General features: G+C 37.0%; 1 protein-coding gene across 1 annotated transcript in view; it reads left to right on the top strand.

Moving 5' to 3' along the window:
- PKIA (cAMP-dependent protein kinase inhibitor alpha) overlaps positions 1 to 18,260 on the top strand; it is a 43,622-nt gene extending 25,362 nt beyond the window's left edge. Inside the window, exons 2-3 of the mRNA XM_050313761.1 lie at positions 10,713 to 10,890; positions 15,721 to 18,260. Coding sequence (XP_050169718.1) covers positions 10,740 to 10,890; positions 15,721 to 15,800 — 231 coding nt within the window. The 5' untranslated portion in view covers positions 10,713 to 10,739 and the 3' untranslated portion in view covers positions 15,801 to 18,260. The remainder of the gene's footprint in view (positions 1 to 10,712; positions 10,891 to 15,720) is intronic.
- Positions 18,261 to 22,044: the final 3,784 nt, after the last annotated feature.

The raw sequence follows: 22,044 nt of genomic DNA, 5'->3' as shown, positions 1-22,044 counted from the left end.
ACACCTGGAGAACATCTGGTAAACATATAGGAATATTTGAGATGTTTACCTCCCGATGTTAATGCAGCAGATACGTCCTGAATTTTTCAAGCAGTAACATTGGGGTTTTTTCGTTATCTTAGGTAGGTACCAAAACTTCCCAGGTGACCACCTTCTAACACTGCGATAATATCAGTGGTCCATTATAAAGAATCTGTAAAGTATTCCTGTTGGAAACAAGTCTAAAAAAAGCACATTTGAGACAATTATTTCAGGAAGCCCTAAGTAGGCTATGCTGTTGCATAGCAACAGAGCCAGGCAGTCCTTAGTCTCTACAGTAGTCAGTGTACACATGGGAACAGAATGCAAAAATGATGGAAACCTTTAAAAACGTAAGGCTGAGACTAAGAGAAACCAAAATGAAATGATATACAGTATAAAATGTGAACCTATTATGTGTAGTATAATAAATTGAAGTGCTTTTAAGATAAAAAAACCTGCAAATGCCATTAGCCAAATTGTGCCCTTTTTTATAGCTTCTAGATAGTAATTAAAAGAAAGGCAGGATGTCTGATGGCTGGGAAAACTAATTCAAATGTAAAGTAGATTTTAAATGTCTGATACAGAAAAAAAATGGATGGAAAACGCAATTTATTATTGACAAACCAAAAAGCTGACCAGATATAGCAGGAATAAAATATTGATTAATGTATTGTGGCACAAAGAGACTCAAATGCTTACGTTATTAAAAAGCTGCTTGTCTCATGTTCACAGGTCTCTAGGCTAGCCCAGTGGGATTTATCTTTGCAAACACTGAAAAGCATGGTGTCATTGGGTATATTTTTGGCAACTCCAAGCTCTCACATGTGAAATGTGAGATCTTAAAAGAAGCATATTATACTATAGCAGCTTTTTTTTTTTTTTTGTGAAGGGTAATTTATTTTATTAAAAGCAAATCTAGGAACCAGTAGTTAACATTTGGAAACATACGGTTGTGGTTGGTCTTGCTGTCAAAAAAAAAAAAAAAAAAAGGAAACCTTTTCCTTCCAGTACAGTTTTTGCCACTGCCCAAGCAGAAACAGTAATAAGCTCAAGCTCTTCTGTTCTGGATGCTGCAACACACACTTTCATGATGAGTCATGACTGCATGATTTTAAAAGGTAGTCACATGCAAACAGTTGAGCTACTCCACCAGAAACTGCTGAAAAGATATATAATACAAAAAAATGTTGCTTCTGTCTAGTAGCTTACATTGTTCTAAGGATTTGAGGAAAGTGCCTTGGAGGGGGACAGTTGTTTTTTTAAATACTAAGGAAGAGTTTAAGGGTAGCTAAACTGTGGCGAGTTTAGATATCTTGAATACCTTATTATAGCCAGACTACATATTGTACTGAAACACTGAAGAATCCTAACAAATAGGTCTGGAAGAAACCTTATGAAAATGCTGGTGCATAATCCTGTTATAAATGCTGTCATGATACTGTTATCTAGACATTTTCTTTTTGGTGTTCTACCTACATGCTTTCCCTTTCAAAGGCTTTTGTTACCTGCAAACTGCTGTTGTAGATGCTGTAAACATATCAGTCAAATTGACAGAATGCAGAACATTTTGTCAATGCAAACTTTAGTTGACTTGGGAATGGGAGCAACCCATTGCAATGGGGGAGCCAAGCCCTGCATTTAAATTAGTGGCCGTGTGAAGTCCTTGAGTCAACTTAGCCCACCGAAAGCCTTTTGGTAGAGCAGCTGGAAGAGTCCACCCGTCTTCCTTTTTCATTGTAAACTGGTTTCTGTAACTGAACTCTTGCAATATCTAAGGCACTGCTTCCTCCCCATCTCCATGTGCTTTCTTTTTAATTTCTGGTCTTGTCCTGCAGACCCTTTTGGATGGTATTTCTCCACCTGAAATCTGATTCCTCACAGCCATGTTGTGGTTTTGTAATTCCGTCGTATTCCCCCAACCCAGCACATGCATATAGATAAGTCTTGGCAGTGCTAGCTGATATCTTCTTGCTTACCTTTACTGACATTTTAAAAAAGTGAAGAGCAAGCTCTTACCCTAGCAAAACAAAGCTATGTATTTTATCAAATTGGGCATATATTAATACAGAAGAAATGGTTTACATTTCTTGGCTTGTAATAAAGAGCATGAATCTTAAAGGTTTGCTTCAAGGAATTGCAACAACTATAATAAATTACTTAAGGATGTTTAGCCAATAAAATCTATAGTTCAGCTGAGTATTTCAGCCCTTACAAATGCAGAGACTGCCTTGCACATTGGAGCTATTTCTTGACGAACACAGCTGGTTTCCATTTATTTGGAAAAGTATAATGCAATGTACTGCATACTGTCTGTGTGCTATTGTTTGTTTGATTTTGGTTTGTTTGTTTTAATGGGAATGAAGTCTTTTTTTTCTTTTTTTCTCTTTTTTTTTTTTTTTTGCTTTGACCTCAAAAGCATTAGTACTGGTAAGGGATATCTAGCAAGATATATAACTGTGGGGGAGAAAAAAGATACTGAGGGAAATAGGGCTTACACAGATAAGCATTTTATATATGCTGAATTTAAAAATTCAATGGACCAGAATCCTTTTAGGTCATCTACAGTAGGATTCATAGAATCATAGCATACCAGGTTAGAAGGGGACCTCAAGGATCATCTAGTCCAACCTCTCCTGGCAAAAGCATGGTCTAGACAAGATGGCCCAGCACCCTGTCCAGCTGAATTCTAAAGGTGTCCAATATTCTGGAATCCACAACTTCCCTGGAGAGATTATTCCAATGGCTGAGTGTTCTCTTTGTGAAAAATGTTCCTCATGTATCCAATTGGAATCTCTCCAGTAGTAACTTGCACTCATCACCTCTCATCTTTTCCAAGTGACTTCCTTGTAAAAAGGAAGTCCTCATTTTCTTTGTAACTACCTTTACATACTAGAAAATAGTGATAAGGTCTCCTCTAAAGGTTTGTTCACCTTTTTTCAAGGCTGAACAAACCCAGTTCTCTGGATCCAATAGATCTAATTCTTAGCCCCTTCTATAGCATTAAGCTTCTGCTAAAAATTGGAAATCTGTTTGATAGAAAACCCTTTATCTGAGTGGCTTCCACATTATTGCCTATGTAGCATTGATTGTATAGAAGGCTCGTACTGATCTGCAGGTAATTCACAGAACTGTTTTGCTATCAGACCTTCAGTTAAAAGTTTGCTAAACCTGTATCTTTTTTCAGTGGAAAGCTGTTTGTGAGGATAACAGTGGCTCGCAGCAATTTGGCCTAAAATGTTTGCAGACTTCTAAGTAGTGTTTCGTTCTTTTTTCCCCCGTGAGGCCATATATAGGCCATTGTATTTAGCATTGACTAAAGGAGACGTGGATGTTGCAAAAATAGTCTCCACAGTGCTTATATCAAGTTCTCTAACGAACAGACATCAGACTCAGCTAATGAGACTCGTGCTGATCAATACCTTTGAAGCGCTGGATGTGAATGCTGGTACTATTGACAGAAGTGTCTCAGAGAACAAACTTGCTTATAGCATGAATCCTGAATTAAAGGCAAGATTCGGAAGATGGGGGATGCTTCACGAGCAAAGCCCACACACGTTCACCCAGCCCCCCTCCCTTCTATTAAACATCCTGCTGCAGACTTCATGTTTCTGCAGCAAGTCTTGTTTCTGCACAAAGCATTTGCAAGCTGCCAGTCAGTTATGAATCCTCTATATACTGGTCTTTTCCAGTAATCCAGCAGTTGAGGAAGAGCCTGTTTTTCATGTTGAGGTGTGTATTTTGTGTTGTCTTACTGTTCCTGAGCTTATTTCATCTCTCTGTTCTGTAAGGAGTGCTGCTGGATTGGCATATAAAGACCACAGTGGACAGGCTTTCTGCAAAGGCTGAAACTATTCCTATTGGAACAAAACACTGTATTTGTTCAGTATTGTGTTAATTGTGTTCCTTGGTTCAGAGCATTACACCATTCTAAACAAATGAATTGCAGTGCTGCATACCTGGCCTCATCCTCCTACAGCCTTAAAACATCAACCTCCCTACAGTTCAGATGGATGTGAGAATGCTCAGCAGGGCTGCCAGATGTGTGTCACTTGAGGAGCTTGAAGGTACCCATCTGGCTCGAGGCCCTTATCTACCTCTATGATTATGAGGTGCTATAGCAATGGATTTAGTTGTTCATAGAAAGTATCAGAGCATCCTGAAAAGCAGTGCTTTAACTCTCTCCTTCCCTTCACAAGCCAAGAGGTTAATTCACAAACTGCAAGTAAAAAAATCACACAGCAATAGATGCTTCTTTTCATAAACACATTTTGTTTGCCACTCAGTGTTCTCATTAGGTTAGGCAGTGAATAGTGATGATAGATTTTAGGTTACCTTCTTCTGTTCCCTAAATTAGTATCCCTATGTGGATACTTAAATGTCATGATTAGTTTCCTCCATAGGGTGTTAATTTCAAGATATCAAAACATGTATTGTTATTTATAATTATAGAACCAAGTTTTCTCTAGTATTGCTTCATTGATTATTATTTGCTACTGTTATTTCACTGCCCAGTTTTATGGAACAGTGGAAGATAAAACCAAATTGTTATGGTCATAGGCATAATAAAATTTGCTTGAGCAAGGACATGATAAGAATGTAACTATTTGGCTTTTACTTCTGTACATCTCTTTATGTAAACTGCAACTCAGATAAGCAAAACTTAGTAACTGTCTTTGTAAATGATCTGTTTGTGTAGGTTATGAGCCAAAGGATATCTAACTTCACAATGCTTTTTTTATTCAAATTAAATGATCTTAATTTTTTTTCTGGTAAAAATATCTCAGGTGGTAATTTTCTGTGTTCTGTCTCACTGTTTAACTAGTTGAATTACCCACTAATTTCCATTAAGATCTTAATAGTACTAGGATTGCTACATACAGTATGTTCGCTGTAAAAGTATGCTAATTGTCAGAGGTAAGTGACCTGTTCTACATTACTGTTTTACAGAGCTGGTCATTTCAGAAACACCAGGCAGACAAAACTACATGAGGGATTTTCAAAGTGCAGAGTAAAATATGCCTAGCTTGGTAACTGGCATCAATATTTCTATTTCTTTTAGTTGGCTTTGAAGAGTTAATGCTGTTTTCCTGCTCATTTGTGTCTGTGCAAAAGCAAACTATTGTATAGCACAATAAATATAATCTCTGTGGAAGAAAGACACTTTTGTTAAATTGTTTCTGCTTTCAGTACAGAAGACCATGCATGAGGTAGAAATCTAGGTACAGGTTGCTGTGGAATAGATCTATATCCTCACTGGAAAGAGGCCTAAGGCTAGATTTGGAACCAAAATTTATTTTAAAAGCATAATTATACACCTTCTCTAAATCAGACATGCTATTAAATGACAAATTCTCTTTTTTTTTTTTTGTTCCCTTATGAAAGCTGAATATAGATAATTACATTTAAATAATGTGCTGATCGTGATACAACATTTAGCAGCCAAAGCTTGGGAGAGTTTTATTTGAAAATCCCTTTTTCTATGCTGCCATTAAGCACACATGGAAAAAGAGGGGGTGTAAACACTGAAGCATCATATGTCTTAGCCTTACACTGCAGGTTTACCAAAAAAATGGCAACTCTCTTGTCTCAGGCAACAGCAAATGCCAAATTCCATAGACAAGCTACGTGTCAAATGCCTGCACGTTTTCTGTCTTCCTTTAAAATAATAAAGAATACCAATTAGTGAAGGTCCTTTAAATTCATTTGGGCTTCTTTTCGGTATCTAGTCCCTGTAACAGGCTAAACTGAACAATCTAGATACCTTTGACCCATAAACTGCATAGACACTGATTTAATTCATGCTGGGATACCACATAATTTTTTTAGTTTCCCTCCCAAATGGGAGAATAATAGCACTGTGTAATACCGGGTTTCACTGAATTATTATGGAATGCAGTCCAGTTTGGATTACATTTCTGAACCATCACAAACTTTTTAGGTGTTTTGTGGGTTTTGTGTTTTTTTAAATTATAGAGATTTGACCGCTATCTTAAGAAACTTGTGAGATAACATTTGTTATATATAGTGTGGAAATGGAAAATTTAGCACAAACTGAATTGTGGAGTTAAAGGAGTAGTCTGGTAAACTTCTGAAAACACAAATATTGATTCTTTCTGTACCTCTAAAATTATACTGTTCTCCTCATAGGATCGTTAAGGTTGGAAAGGACCCGTAAAATCATCAAGTCCAACTGCTTGAGACATTGAGACATCCAACAGTTGTTGGATTCACCACTAAACAATGCCCCTAAGTGCCACATCTACATGTCTTTTGAACGCTTCCAGGGCTGGTGATTGACCACTTCCCTGGGCAGCCTGTTCCAATGCATGATCACCCTTTCAGTCAAGAAAGTATTCCTAATACCAATCTAAACCTCTCCTGGCACAAGCTGAGGCCATTTCCTTTCATCCTGTCACTTGTTACTCAGGAGAAGAGACTCACCCCCAACTCGCTACATCTTCCTTTGAGGTGATTGTAGAGGGTGATAAGGTCTCCCCTCAGCCTCTTCTCTAGGCTCAACAACCCCAGCTCTCTCAGCTGTTCCTTATAAGATTTGTGCTCCAGACCCTTCCCTAGATTCATTGCCTTTTTCTGGACTTGCTTCCAGCACCTCAACGTCTTTCTTAAAGTGAAGGGCCCAGAATCGGACACAGCTCTCGAGGTGTGGCCTCACCAGGGTCAAGTACAGGGGGACAATCACTGGCCTGGTCCTGTTGGCCACACTGTTTCTGATCCAGGCCAGGATGCCATTGGCCTTCTGGGCCACCTGGGCACACTGCTGGCCCACGTTCAGCTGCTGTCGACCACCACCCCCGTGCCCTTTTCCACAGGGCAGCTTTCTAGCCATGATACCCCCAGCCTGCAGCACTGTGACTCAAGTGTAGGACCCAGCACTTGGCCTTGTTGAACCTATCCTTGGCATCCTTTTCTCCTTCTGCATTCTTTGGATACTAATTCTACCCCTTATGATGCTTACCTGTAAAAGTTCTTTGTTTGCATAGCATGTAGAAGGAGGCCTTTTGCAGGTGTAGCAGTTTGTGTTATACAGAATATTCATTAATAGTACAGACATGTTTTGATACACTGGCTAAAATCCAAGATATGAACTGTGCCTACCATTCTTATCCTTTGTAATTCCTTAAGTACTTCCAAATAATTTTCAGCACAACTGTCTTTGGGAGGAAGGAGTTAGGAGGGGAAAGAGACAGAAGCCTGAGATACCCACATTTATAGAAGTTTATAAAACTAAGAATCTGAGGAAATACAAGATGCTATATGAAAATGCCCAGGGCTGTGTTGCAAACTCTAAACCATTATCAGGCACAGTGACTCTACATGGGGGGAAGGACAAAGCACAGCTGGGGGAGACTTCAGATGAGGTAGTATCTTATCAGTTACCAAGGTATCCAGTCTTGCAGCAGGTTTCATTAGTCCTCATGCTCACAGAGCTGTTTTCTTTAGTATGCTGTTTCAGTTGGCAGAAGCAGTGAGGTTTGCAGCCCTCTTGTTTCAGTTTAATACCATGTAGTAGAGTACTGGGTTTGCAGCTTAAAAAAAAAAATTAAATTAGTAGAACTAGAGGGACTGTGATGACAATATTTAATGCAGGAATACCTGTTAATGCAATTATTTAGGAAATTCAGATTATATTTAATAGAATTAATAGCAAATTACGCTCCTTCCACAGAGGTTGAAGGCGAAAAAAAGTGTTTTTTTGAGTGAATGGTAATTCCTTAATAACTGGTTCAGTGAATAAGTACAGACTGCTGGGCACTGAGCCATCCACTGGAAGGGGAGCTCTTGGGTGATGTCAGTGGAGTTCCATATTTATGAAGTAATGTCTCAAGATAATGCCAGTGCAAAACAGAATGCTATTTGATATTTAGGAGAAAAGATAGGCAGGAAAACTTGGAAGTGTAATAAATGTGTGTTGATAACATTCTTTTTTGATCAGAATGTTGTCAGAAATGCCATATTGAGCCTATAGAAAATGAACATTTAAAACAAAGATTTCTACAAGCACATTTTCCTGTGGATTTATCCCTTGCTTCATAGATAAAATTAAAAAAGCTTGAGATTTCCCCTGGTGTTTATGGAATGTTTCAAGAACAATAGAAGCTTACAGAGGTGTATTCTGTGTAGTGCAGTTTATACATCCAGGGAATTGCTCATGGAGTACAACCTGGCTCATTTTGCAAGCTGTACAGCCCTGCACCTTGTTCCACCTCAGTCATAGTCTTCTCTGATTATTATGGGCCTGATAAATTCATATGCAGCATTCAAAGAAACAAACAAACAAAAACAAACCCCAAAAACATCTGTGGAGGTTTTTTTCCTATGCTAAAATGAAATTAATGTCTTCACAGGCGTGATAGCTATGGTGACTGTGGACTGATCCTACACTAGTGACAAAATCCAAGCCTGTATATTATTGATTTCATATTTTGCCCTTCCTTTCCTACAGGTTAGTTGCAATAACAGATGTGAACAAATATAAGTTTCATTTAAAATCTTTTAATCTTCTGCTTTTGGTGAACATTATTCAGTGACCAGGTCAGATAAGTCTGAAAACTTGTACTTTTTTCTTACCTTATTACAACTGTCCTCACTTCACCTTTGCAAGTTATATGCTGGATTACTACTTGGTTGATTCATTTGGTATTGCAACATCTGCACCTTGGGCAAAGACCTTCTTATTTGCTTCAATATTCTTGCAGTGTTTCAATAAGAGGGCACTTCACGGAAAGAAATGCGTATGCTTTCATGCTCCTGAAAGCTTTTGTTGTTAAACAAAGAGGCACTGCATTATTTTTTTTGTGTCTCTGGCAGGCTTTCAATTAATGCTGACCTCTTTTTCTTTCGTAGGTGTTTGTCATTAGGTTTTGTGGATTGATTTTTGATTTTTTTTGGGGGGGATTGTTGGTTGTTTTTTTTTTTTGATTGTTGATTGGTTTGGCTTTTTTTAAGGAGCTTCCTGTTTCATGGGGGTTGTTCACACAAGTAAAATTAGCCTTGTTCAGCATTTTTGGCATGGGACACCAAAGCTTGATAGCAGTGAACTTCTTCTCAAGTCAGCCAGTCTTGCAATGATACTTGATATGGTTATATTTAGACTAAATAAAATATGGTGTACAACCCTTTTCTTGGCTTCTCAGACACATCATATTTACACCCTCATACAGCCAACTGAAGTTGGGGATGTGAGGACTGGAATGAAGATGAAGAAGAAACAGGGTTTGTGAAGTTAATCAGAGTTGAGGATGGAGAAGGATTGGCTGTTGGGTTTTTTGTATCTATTTTTAAAATAAAAGTATTTATAAAAATGAGGGTTTTTTTTTCTTTTATTTAAAGAGATAAAGCTGAACCCTTTGCTGCTGTTAATGTCTGCAGTGACTAAAACTGCTTCAATGTCCAGAACCTGCAGTAGGAGCTGATTAAAAAAGATTAGTGCCCTCTATGCAAATGTGAAGTTCTGGCTATTTTAGTAATAATAGCTGAAGCTATTATTACATACACTGTATACAGCTCTGTACTTTATGACCGTGTCCTCTCTCTGCAGTATGCAAACCCAGAAAAATACTGCACAGAAATGAAGGAAGCATACAAGTGTGGGGGTGCTGGTTTTCTGTAGTAGTTCTGTAGTTTCTTTTCTTTGGAGTAGGGCTCTAGCAGAAAGTTTCTCTGATTCCCCTATGACATCAAAACATAAAACATGAGGGAAGCTACATTTGAAGCATGGTAGCCTAGCATTTTGCAGGAAACCTTAGATGAGTACCAGTGAAACCACAGTAAAAGCAATGCAGTCAGCATTTAACATTTTGTAAATTAATTTTAAAAAATTAAATTCTAACAGCTTAGACCTATAGCAAATATTCCAGCAGGGATACAAATCTCTCTCTTTTACTGAGATTGAAATAGGAGTATCTTTTGCAGATCTTACATTAGTGCACATCATCATATGATTCCATAATGACAAAAGAAATAATTTTTTTCCAATGACAGGAAGTTCTGAGTTTATACCTAGCTTACAGAGCACTGCTTTCTAACCTCTGCATTATAGTTTAGCTGCCCTGCTTGCTGTGTCAGGACGTCTCCACGTATTTCAGTAACATTACGGTATTGCATTTGCTTTGGGGCAGCTACCACACCAAAATAAAGTAGTTGAGCCTGAAGGGGTTTATGTACAATTATAAAACTAATACTATCAGAAAAGAAAATATACAGATCATAACTGTAGTCTGTGTATCAGCACAGCGTTCTGCATGCAAAAGCGTAATCGATTTGTACTTTCTTACTCGTTACACTCTGCTTTCTGTGCAGAAAAGAACTTTGTTCCACCCCCTACCTACCTCCTACATCCCAGCTAATATTATAAGCAGAGACAACTCTATAAAGAAATTATGTTGCTGAGGTCATTGCTTTTATAAAGTACTATCACTTTATGAAGCATGGAAAATGAAGTTGTTTAAAATACTGTTGAATACAGATTGCATAAAGTACACACAGCTTTTCTGCTTTCTAACCTGCTGCTTCTCTGATTTCTCCAAATTTCAAGACTGAGGCATCTTCTTTTACTATTTAGCAAATCTGCTCCATGATGAGAACCTGCTAGTTATATTCCCATTCCATAAAGTCATCTGTTTGTCCGGTGGTCTAAGTGGTGGTCTTTTTCTTTTTTTCCTCCCATCCAGGTACTGCTATGTGGATATTTGTTAGCAATGACTGATGTGGAATCTACATATGCAGACTTTATTGCTTCAGGAAGAACAGGTAGAAGAAATGCGTTACATGACATACTTGTGTCCTCTCCGGGTGGGAACTCTAGTGAACTAGCCTTAAAGTTATCAGAGCTTGATATAAACAAAGCAGGTGAGTACATTATGAACCTTCATTACATTTATTTAAAACTAAAATGCATGGTTTATGTGCATGCGTTATTCCCTTGACCCTTAGCAGCAAAAATATTTTTTATCTAATAAACAGGGGTTGCCTGCAATAAGAATCCCAGATTTTAATAAATGGAAAGAGTGGTTATTGCAAGTAAAACATATCACTGAAAGAAAGAAAAGTAATTCTTCAGTGAGTACTTAGTGTCAGGGTCCATTTCAGAACAAATTTTAGGGAAAGTATAGAGAAGAAAATATGGAAGTCTTCATTAAAACCCAAGTCTTCATAATGTCCTTTAATGGAAGGTATCTGGTTTGAAGCCTGAAGGAGAAGCCATGTGTTTGCTTGAAAGGTTGTTGTAAAATTAATTTTTTTTCAGCTGCCAAAGGACAGAGCGATAGCAACGCATTGTTGTTTGTTTTAACTGGATCTTTTTTTCTGAGTAAATTGTCTCTTTTTCCTTTCTGCTAATATTTTGTCCTTCTTCTAAGGTGATAAGTAGCAATGCAATCCTAAATCTTACTTTACCTTTGATATTACCAGAATTTTTAAAGGGTTGTCCACCTTTAGTGGAGAAAAAGGAGGGCCAGTAGAACCTACATTAAAAAAAGTAACATGACCGTATAATTATTTTCATGTTACGTGGGTGGGGGTTAATGAATGTATCCTACAGATATTAGAATGCCCTTTCCAGATCTTAAGGAAGAGGTGTTTTGCTTATTTTAGTAACAGCAGAAGAAAATGAATGCAGCAAAGAAGAAACTCTGGTTAAGCAACTGCCCTGTTTGTGCACGTAGTTGTCTCAGAGACAACAAGAGTTCTGAGAGGCAGACTTTTCATAGGACAATCAGATGTGGGCAGCATGATGTTCAGGTGGTTATAGTGCTGTTTCAAGTGGGGAATTCTATTTTTTTGGCTTTTGGACTAGTCTATATCCTAAGTCATTCCTTCTGCAGTTGCCAGTTTGGGACCTATAGATTCTAGATGCATGCAATTGTAGCTAGGCAGGGCCTTTAGTTTTTTCAATTTGAAAAGAGAAACTTTATTAGTATGTGTGTAGGTGTGTCTATTTTATTGTGGGGATAGGTGTAAAATGTTGGAAAAATAGAAAGTAGGTGCCATTTGAAATGCATAAGACCAACCTTCCTTCTTGCTTTAATTTTCTTCAGTCTCAAACTTAGAGTTATCAAAATTGTCTTTGATCTTGTCTATTTAGAAGATATAAACAATCCCTAATTTTAAGTTAAGCTGTGAAGTGGTTATAAGCCAGAACTGTGTTCTCTTGTGAGCTGTAAAAAGGATGTGACTTTGTGCCTGTGACATATGTTGATACGCACTTTGTACCTGCAGTTTGCTCTGTAGTGATGAGAACGGTTTAAATAACTATTAGCCTAATTTTTAATACATAAATCGGGAGTCTTGTTTAGTTCTTGGAGATCCCTTTTGCAGACTGTGTAACTTAGTCATTGCGGAAAAGTGTGCAAAGTTGCTCATAATATTATCTTAGGTACTTCTTCAGGAGGTTATGCAGTTGCAGTTAGATATAACGAAAATGTATTTAAATTTTCTATTATTAGTACACCGAGGTGCCAAGAAAAAGCCTCCAAACCAAAAATACTGAAAAAGATATTGTCTAACTTAGCATTCATGTGAGTATTAATGTATTACCCCATCATGTCTGTCCAAACCAAGAGAGGCTAACAAATATTTTGCATGCCAAATCCCAGTTCAGAATATGTTAATGCTTGTGGGATGCATATATGTATCACACCTGACAGGATTGAAGGAAAGCACGTGTTTTGGGGGGGTTATATTCTATTTCTTTTGAGGTGCATGTCAAATAATTTATGCTAAATACTACCTAATTATATAAATATAGACATCCAGTTTTGATTCCTTCCTTTGCTTGTTGTTTTATTCTTGTCAGAGCTACATGATTTTTCTTGCAAAACTGCAAGCACATTTCCTTTCAACTGCATGGAGTAATGGCAGAGTAGGATAATGCAGATGTTAAAGATAAAAAAGGTGGTTGTAAAACATATGTAAATTAAACTACCCAGGCATGTTTAGTACATTCACTTTGAAAATCCCGCAGATATATTTCCTGTAAAATACCAGAATGGCTTTGAACGGCATTAGGCAGTGAGGCCTTGTTCAAAGACCATGTATTTGACATGCAGTAGCTGATACCTGAAGTGAGTGTTGGTTAATCCCCTCTTCAATAAGCCCAAGACAGATAATCAAGAATTTACTTGTAATACTTATAATTATGTATAATACATATAATTACTGTATAATACTCTCGCTTCAAAACAGCTGTCCTAGTTTTTTTTGTCCATAACTAGCTAACAACCTATTATCTATGAAATGGACATATTTACCAAATCTCAAAATACAGGTTTCAAGTACTCTGTGTCAATTTAGTAAAAGCAACACTAGGTGCATCCGATAAGTAGAAAACTGTAATAGAAATCCTAAGAAAGAAGGCAAAAGAAAGATCTTAGTAGAAAAATCAGCAGCCTGCTAAACACTTTCAAGGTAACCAATGCAATCCTAAAAACCTGGTATTTACATCTTACCAGTATTTATAGCTAAATGAAGCAATTCTACAGTGAAGAACAAGGACCAGTCTCTGCAGATCTAATCTCTAACACAAACTGCTCATTTTCTAGGTGCTACGAACACTAGTGGAAAGGACACTCTCTTGTAAAAGTTGTAGTGGTCCAACCATCTACAAAAAATGGGGATAATGGTGTGCTGAAGTTATACAGAACTGCAATGAAGGACTGACTGTAGAAAATTGTGATTAAAAGTGATTTTAGTTCATGGTAGAAATGTTTTAGGTTTAAGCATGAGAAATAGTGATGAACACTTGTCATGTAGAGACAGTTACATTACAGGAAGAAAAATGAGTTAAAAGCTGCACATTAGCAGAACCAGTAACTGTTGCCAGCTTACCACCTCACACAACTGTACGGTGACTTGGAATATTGTATTATTTGGTTTTGTTTCTTTTTCTAATACTTCCTGCTGGTTTCAAAATGCTGTGTAAGAATTGCAGTCTTAACTCTGAAGACCTTAGACCCATCATATTTTAAAGGAAGAATAGTTCAAGACTGCGCTTTGGCAGTTTTGGGATTCTCCAAACTTAGAAGCAAATTTATTTTTGTAAACATGTTTCATAGTCTTTAGTAGAAGATCTCTTCTTTAGCAGAAGAAGCATATAGTACCAAGACAGTGTATTGAAGATTAAATGGATTTAGATTATTGAGTTTTTTCAGTGAGTTGAGAAGAATCTTTTAGGAAAACGTTAGAACCTTGGTGTTTTTTCTCAGAATCTTTGTGCTCTATGTTTAACATTTAGATAGTGAAATGTTTAGGCTTTGTGTCCAGAATGATTTTTCTTTTATACACAAGTACCTTGCAAAGTTGTTAGTTGGTTGGGGTTTTTTTAGCTTTGGGTTTGGTTTGGTTTGGTTTTTTTTCAATAAGAATTCTTCCAGGCAAGTTTGGCTTGCCCAGCCAGAATAAGGGATATTAAAAACTTCCTAGTAGTTAGAATAAATGGAGGAAAGAGCGGGCAAAAAAGGATCAAAACTCCAAGATTCCACTCATCTGGACTTCTGCAGTATCAGAACAAATGTAGGAGCGTTTGTAGAAAGTGACTGGACAACTTGGGCAAAAGGGAAATAGTAAATAATTACATGTAGGTCCATCCTGATGGAGTCCTTTCTAATTTGAGAGATGAAACTGAGAAATCATTTTCTGAGAAAGTGCCTTGCAAAACAAGTGTTTATTTATTACTCAACCCATAATGAACAGAATAAACCTCACTGTTTGATAGCTTAATCAGCTTTCCATACAACTTTTCATCAGGTTGAATTTGATAATTCACGATGCCTTCTGACGCATTTTCCTGCCTAAAATACTTGTGCCTGCACAAAACACAGCTCTCATGTCTAAGCTGTTGGCAATGTTCTTTGCAATGCAAAGAACTTTTTCCCATTAGCAATGTGCCCTTTCTTCTATACAGAAAAGAGAATATATTTATGGTACTTATTTCTATAAAGAGAAATAAAACTGCAGATGTACAGTATGATCTGAAATGAAGAAACAATAAATATTTGCATTGATAACCCTACTTTTATTCTAGAGATCTATGGATTACTGTTAAGAGGCACTACTACTCTGTTTAGACATCTTTACAACCTAGCCATGGAATTTCCTTCTCTCAACTACTGTGTCGAGCCAGTTCAGTACAAATTACTCAGAATCCTTACAAGATACAAGAAACAACATGTCTTAACATTATTCCTTGTATACAGGATGTATTCTGTTCCTCACGTTGTTCTGAGCTTTGCAGTGAGACAGCTGGATTGAATGCAGTGGGACATGGTGCTGAAAACAGACACACTGAACAAATACAGCTTTAATAAGCTATTTCTTTTATTGAAGTTGCATGTTTTTATAGTGAACTCTGTTCAGACTTGGAGCAATGAAGTTTTTTCTCTTGTACTGTCATAATATGATAGTAAATAAACTTTCAGAAATACTCTACCGTATTTGTTAAATTCTTTAATTTCTAGCTACTTTAGGTCTTTACTAAAAATAATAGTGGTGATTGTAACTAGGAATTTGCTTCTCAAGAGACACCTTCAAAAACAAAGTATGGCTATCTTAGTAATGAAGGGTTTCATGTTTCAGTTTTAATTTCTTTTTACTTTTGAAACTGATGGATGAGCAATCAGGGTTCTGGAAGCAAGACTTCTTTATTTTAGGGTGGATTACTCATCGTTTTCTTCTGTGTTATAGAAGGAGAAGGAGATGCACAACGAAATCCAAGTGAACAGACCGGGGAGGCCCAAGGCGAGGCAGCAAAGCAAGAAAGCTGACATCCGACTTTGACCGAGTGGAGCAGCTGCTGGATGTTTTCAGACTACAGGAGTGTGCAGGAACAAATTTGTTTCCATGAGCAAGCTGATAGAAAAGAAAGTGCATGTGTCTTCACTGCTGGAACCCACTCAACAGAATGCTAAAAATGGGGGTACAAGCTGTGACAGAAGACAGAATCTCTACCTCTGTCATTAGCAATGGTTGAACATGTATTGAATTTCTGAGATAGTGTCAGCAGATGGATCCCTTCATAATGACTCGATGGGAGCACTTATAGAAAGTAGAACAGGTAAATCTTGTAGCAAATGGCCTTTGAAACGTCAGAGGGTCTAATTGTGTATCTTAAGCAAAGGCTCGTGTGATCCTCAGAGTTTAAAATTCTCTGGCCAAAGTGTTTGCCCATTATAAGAACTGTAAAGAAAGCACTGTTTTTAGAACTTTGCATCTGTTTTACAGCTCTGTTATTTACAATGGTTTTTGTATTGTACAACTTAGATGCTCCACACTGCCCCTTCTCAACTGCTTATGAAGAATATTTCTGTTACTGTGAATTTTTCTACCACGCGTTCTTGAAAGGGCTGTTTTTTTGCATAAGGTGGTGATGTGCACATGATAGATCTAAACGTCAACTGCTAAATTGATTATGCCTAAACCTAAATGACTCAGCAACACTCTGATTTGTTACTAGATGAGCCTTCAAAACGATTTGTTAATGTGAATACTTGAGCGTGTGTTGTGTCCTTGGTACAGTTTTGCCACTCTCCTGTAGTTAGTTGCATATCAGAGACTCAAATTAAATCTTTTATGTTATTCTTCCTCATTTTTCTAATTTTACTCCCAATTTCTTAATCTTTCTCTGAGATATTTTTTTAAAATGTTAGTCCAAGCATTTTATTGTTATGGTAGTTTTAAGAATACATTTATAACGTTGTATGGGTTAAAATTCAAACAAATTCCATGGTGCTAGAGGTTTTCTTGGTTCACGTTGTTTAAGATGGGCCTTGTTTACACATGAGAAAATAACTGTCATAGGTTATTGCCAATTACATATTCTGAAATAGGTTTTAAAATGCAGGATAGTCCAACTTTGGATCATGGGCTGGATCCAGCCAGGGGGACAATTTTTACTATTCGTTGCGTTTGCCTCAGTGGATCAGGCTGTTGAGCTTGCCCAGCCAGTAGCCTGCTACTGATGCACCAGCGCAGCCAAGTGCTAGAGTTCACTACAACAGGCTTTCAGCTTGGAGTTGGGAAGGGAAGCGAGAGACTTGGCATCTAGCACCCAAAAGACTAGATTTTTTTTTCCCATTTCAGCTATTCCAAAATGAAAGTCCAAAGTGGACCTTCATCAAAATACCAGGATAGTTTGTCCATCCAGGACATAACTTAAAATATCTACAAATTAATAACCTGTTCTGCAGTAGCTTTTGCTTATTGCTTTTCTTCCCCCCATCCTGCCCCAATGAACAAGGCCATACATGAGGCTGAATGCTGCAAAATGGGGCAGCCACACCTCTGTGTGACTAAGGTGAGTGAAGAGAGTGACTGATAGTAAACCATGGCAATCACACAAGCACCAATCACAGGGTCAGAAGATTTGTTTTCTTTTATTAACAGGAGGTGATGTCACTTTCTTTATATATAGTATATATATTATATATATTTTTGTGTTGTTGGTTTCAAATGTTATGCACTTTTTAATGTTTGTAAACTTTTACTAATGAATAGTGTGATTGCTTCCTGAATATATTAATCATCAGTTGACAAAACATCCTTGTGGCCACAGCTGTTTGTTTCTAACATATGTATCATAGTACTTGTCACCTGAAAATCTTTTGTGAGATATGTGGAGAGAAAAAAACCACTTCTGATCAGTATTATGAGATCATTTATTAGTGTTAATAAAAAACAAGCCAGCAGTAGCTTGTGGCTCATTAGTGTAATATTAACTCTCACCTTTTAGTGTTTGGAAGCTGAATGCCTTGCTTCTTACTAGCTGTCAAATGTCCTATCTTCTTGGTAACAGAAGTAGTCCATTTGCTTTGAAAACATTGTTACCCTTGAACTAATTATTTATTCATTTGTTTCACTTGGTGTTCCTTTCAAACTTAACATATTATTATTGACCTTTTTTTTATTTCAGTTCTTTCTCACCCTTTTGCTCTTGCATCATGTCTTCAGGCTGAACTGGTTGCCCCTTTGTCATGGACTACTTACTGTCAATCTAGCACAAACTCCAGAAGGAAATAATATTCTAGAGTTTTTCTATAGTATTACTTTATTGATGATCCATGAAGCATCATCAGTAAAATATTGCAGAAAAAGGCAATAGTGAAATAAGTATTTACAGTACATTAAAGTGATGGTTTTCCTTATTTTCCTTCAGTGCTTTATTTCAGTACACTTTCCTCCTTGATTCTTTTGTGTTTTAAATAAAATTTATTTCAGCCTTTCTTCTCTATTTTGTACCTGTTTCTTCTGTTTCTCATCTTATTTTCTGTTGTTTTTAAAGAAATTATTGAGGCCTCTGCTGGATTTTGAAACACATCTCTTTGTGATGGAAAATAGCACTGCTAATTTTAGTAGAGTAAAAGGCTGTTTATGTTCCTCTTCCCCCAAAAGTGTATGAGTGCTTGCTTTATCACTTGAACTCTGCTTGCTCTCTTAATTTGGGGTATTTCTGTAGCATCTATAAGCAGGCCTCACTTAATGTAAACATGTGGTTAGTCTGTGCCAAGTCACAGCACTATATGTTGAGTATTATTATCACCAAAGCAATTACAGAAGAGCTAGTTGAAGTTAGCTGAAGCTAGATACTCACTATTAATTCCCTGTATTATAACAAGGACACTGGTGGCAGAACTAGACTTTAACTGGCTTATTTTTCCTTCTGCCAGTTATCTTTTTCAGTAAGCTTGACACTCTGGTGTCTGTTCCAGTGTCGTCTACATATTATATTGTTTTCATGTAAGTAAATACTTAAATGTTTTTTTAATCCATGATTATCTTATAAAGATCTTCCCAAAATCGTACATAAATTCAGCAATGTTAGTTCTGGAATATTAGCAAGATACAATACTCCTTAAAGGTTTGGCCTTGGTGGGATGGTGATGGGGTTTTTTCGGTTTTGTTTGTTTGTTTTACTGTCTTAGATGGATGTTTTTGGTGCTTCCTTCACCCTGCAAGACCATCACTTAAAAAGTCTCTGTACTCCTATTCTTTTGTTCATGATAAAGTCCATGACTATGTCTGCAAGCATTCCACTTGCAGGGTTTAGGTTACCTGTCCACTTGAAACATACAGATTTTAGAACTAGAATTGGACAGATATATTGACATTTCTTTCTTCTGCTTCTTTCGATAATGTTGGCCATGTGCTTCAAAAAGCACTTGTTGAAAGACAGCAGCAAGCATGCACACACTGTTACTTCATTAAACTATCATTTTAAGCCAAAAGTTCACCATGACCTTCCATGCAAAAATTATTAAATAAATATGAACAAAGTCGGTATTCTGATTGCTATTTGGCTGTGTAATTTCCTTTGCCAGGTTTTCTTCTCCACAATTTTGAAATGGGAAAAAGTGTATCCTGGTATGAGTGCAAATGGATAATTATGTGGTGCTCAGAAGGAGCAACTACCAAAGTAGTTAACCTGGAACTTCTACAGTATTAATGTCTTTCTCAGCTAAACTGAATAATTTCAGGTGTGCTTGATGTTTGTGTTTTATGTTTCAGAAGCATCAGTGAATTTTGTGCAATGGAAAGACTGAGAGATGCTGTTGAGACTGAGCACAGTATAGTAACCTCGAGTTTGACAGTTTGCCTTACCTCAGCAGTATTCCTGTGTTGAACTGCTGTATTTTTGTCCTGACTTATTTGTTTTGCTCTGCCTCTCTTTTTGACTGGTTTATTTTCTGTCTTATTCTTCCCTCATGTAAAACAATACCCTAGAAGTATATGGATATGGAGTGCTGTATACCTGTATATTTGAGTGACTTTAGTCTTGTACTGGAAGGGTTGTGTCACTTAATCTTTTTGACCAATGCACAAAGGGGGATCTGTTTCAAAATTCTCATTGTGAGAGAAGCAATAGAGCCAGGAAGGAAGTGAGAATTCAAGAAGATAGAACAGCAATATAAGGAAGATATCTTTTCTTAATAGTAAGGCAGGTGGGGCCTTACAATTGTGCAGAAAATAGCTTTCTCCATCGTATGATGAACAGTCAGGATGTGTTGCTAATAGCTAAAAAGGAGGCAAATTGTTCAATTTTAGGTGATATTTTGATTTCAGAACCAACTTCAGTTTTTCAAAAGAAGCATCCATATTTCTGTGGCACTTTACCCTTGAGACTAATCATAGCATCACCGGGTTCTAATGAAAGAGAATGAGAGATTTCTTTGAAAATTAACTCCATCTCAGCCAGATCCAATACAACAGAACATAGAAATAATTAACAGCTGATAAAATATAGAAATCGAGATGCAGGAACATTCTCACTGATCTCTGCATGCTGAGACTGAACTTATTTTTTCCTACCACAGAGTGGGGACAGAAGTAATCAATATAGATTTTTGGTACATTTCCAGTATTTCATGTAACATACTGCCAATATCTGTCTGAGAGAAAATAATGGTCAAACAGTGATCTGGACAAATAAGATAACTGTGTTCTGGATTGGTTCATGTTGCTATTAACTCACTATCTAATAACGAGTTATATAGTGAGTTAACTAGGGAGTGTTAATAGAAACAAATCTTAAAAGGAGAGAGTAAAGCTAAACAAAAATATAGTGCACTCATGCTTATAAAAAGCATCTCTGTCTTCTGTAAGCAGCAGGACTTCACACTCTGTCTTTCTACATTGATTCTTACATTATGGGTTGGAGCTGCTGATATTATAGGATGGAAGGCAGGACAGACTTGTGAACACATGACATCTGTGTACAAATGACCTCATTGTATTTTCAGGCAACACATACTTCAGTACCCTGAAACCAAGTATTTATAAAAGGACCAATGCAAGTGATGACTTGTTTATGAGTTTTTAAGGTAAGCTTTTAGCAAATTAGCCATCAGTGTACACTTTCAATCCTATTTGCTATTAAGGCATTCTCTGGTGCTGATCCATGTGCTAGTGTGATAGGTGATAGCCTTATAAAGGTTTGACTGAAGCAGATGATCTTGAGTGCTCCCAAAATGAGACAAAAACACATGTGAAAAATCCACACCATCTTCCTCCAATAACAGACACAGATAAGTGTTTTGTATTTATTAAATAATAAAGCTATTGCACTACCACCACTACACAAAATTTTGGGGAGGGAGGGGTAAGAGAGGGGGGGTTACATTTGCAGCCTGAAAACCATATCCTCACTGAAGTGTGACTACGAAATTAGATCTGGAAAACTTAAAAACCTTTTAACATTTTAGGAAGTTTTGCCAAACGCATACAGTATGCCATTGTATTTGGAAATCTTTTTTAGGCTAATCATTTCTTTTGAACAAGGATGGCATGCACTTCATCAAAACACATTGGATAGAAGATTCAGCAAAAAGTAGAAGTGGTCAATCTGACTGTACAGCCATAAAAAAAGTATCACTTCTGTACACTGCCCTCCCTCACAGCATCTGCAGGCAGTGCTTGTGACTGTTGCAACACACTATATTTTAATTTGGTTGGAACAGGATTTTCAAGAGACCCTGTGGAGTACATCTGAACCATACCTTCTATCACCAGGCAAGGCTGATCATATTTTTATCAACTAATTTATTTCTTCCTATCTGATGTTCAAATGAAAATTTATTATTCACTCTAAAGTATCCTTTGAACATCCATGTGATAATAAAAATGGCTCTGCTTTAGGCTGAAGTCTAATAGGATGTCTTGTCATTTGTAATGTCCTATGGATCTCTACATATTTTATCTGTATATTTGCACTGCAGCTACACGATATATTTTCTAGTTAAACATCACAGACCAAATGAAAATGTGCAACATAAAAATATTGTGTGATATTTAACTTTTTAAAGTATACACTCCTCTTTTCCTGGAAGTTATACACAAGTACAAATAGGACACAACTTATGTGTTTCAATGAAAGAAAATATCCTTGTTTCCAAAGCCTCATCTTTGATCCTGCAATGCAGTCAAAATGTAGACTGTGTAGCATCTGATTATAGTCATCATTTCCCTAGCAACAGACTGATATCTTCATTCAATACATTATAAAGTATATTTCAGAGA

The sequence above is a fragment of the Myiozetetes cayanensis genome, unplaced genomic scaffold (genome assembly GCF_022539395.1).
Source record: "Myiozetetes cayanensis isolate MyiCay16 unplaced genomic scaffold, myiCay2020 scf1, whole genome shotgun sequence".
Classification (NCBI taxonomy): Eukaryota; Metazoa; Chordata; class Aves; order Passeriformes; family Tyrannidae; genus Myiozetetes; species Myiozetetes cayanensis.
Note: the sequence above shows the minus strand (reverse complement) of the source record. Positions and strands in the feature narration are given on the sequence as shown.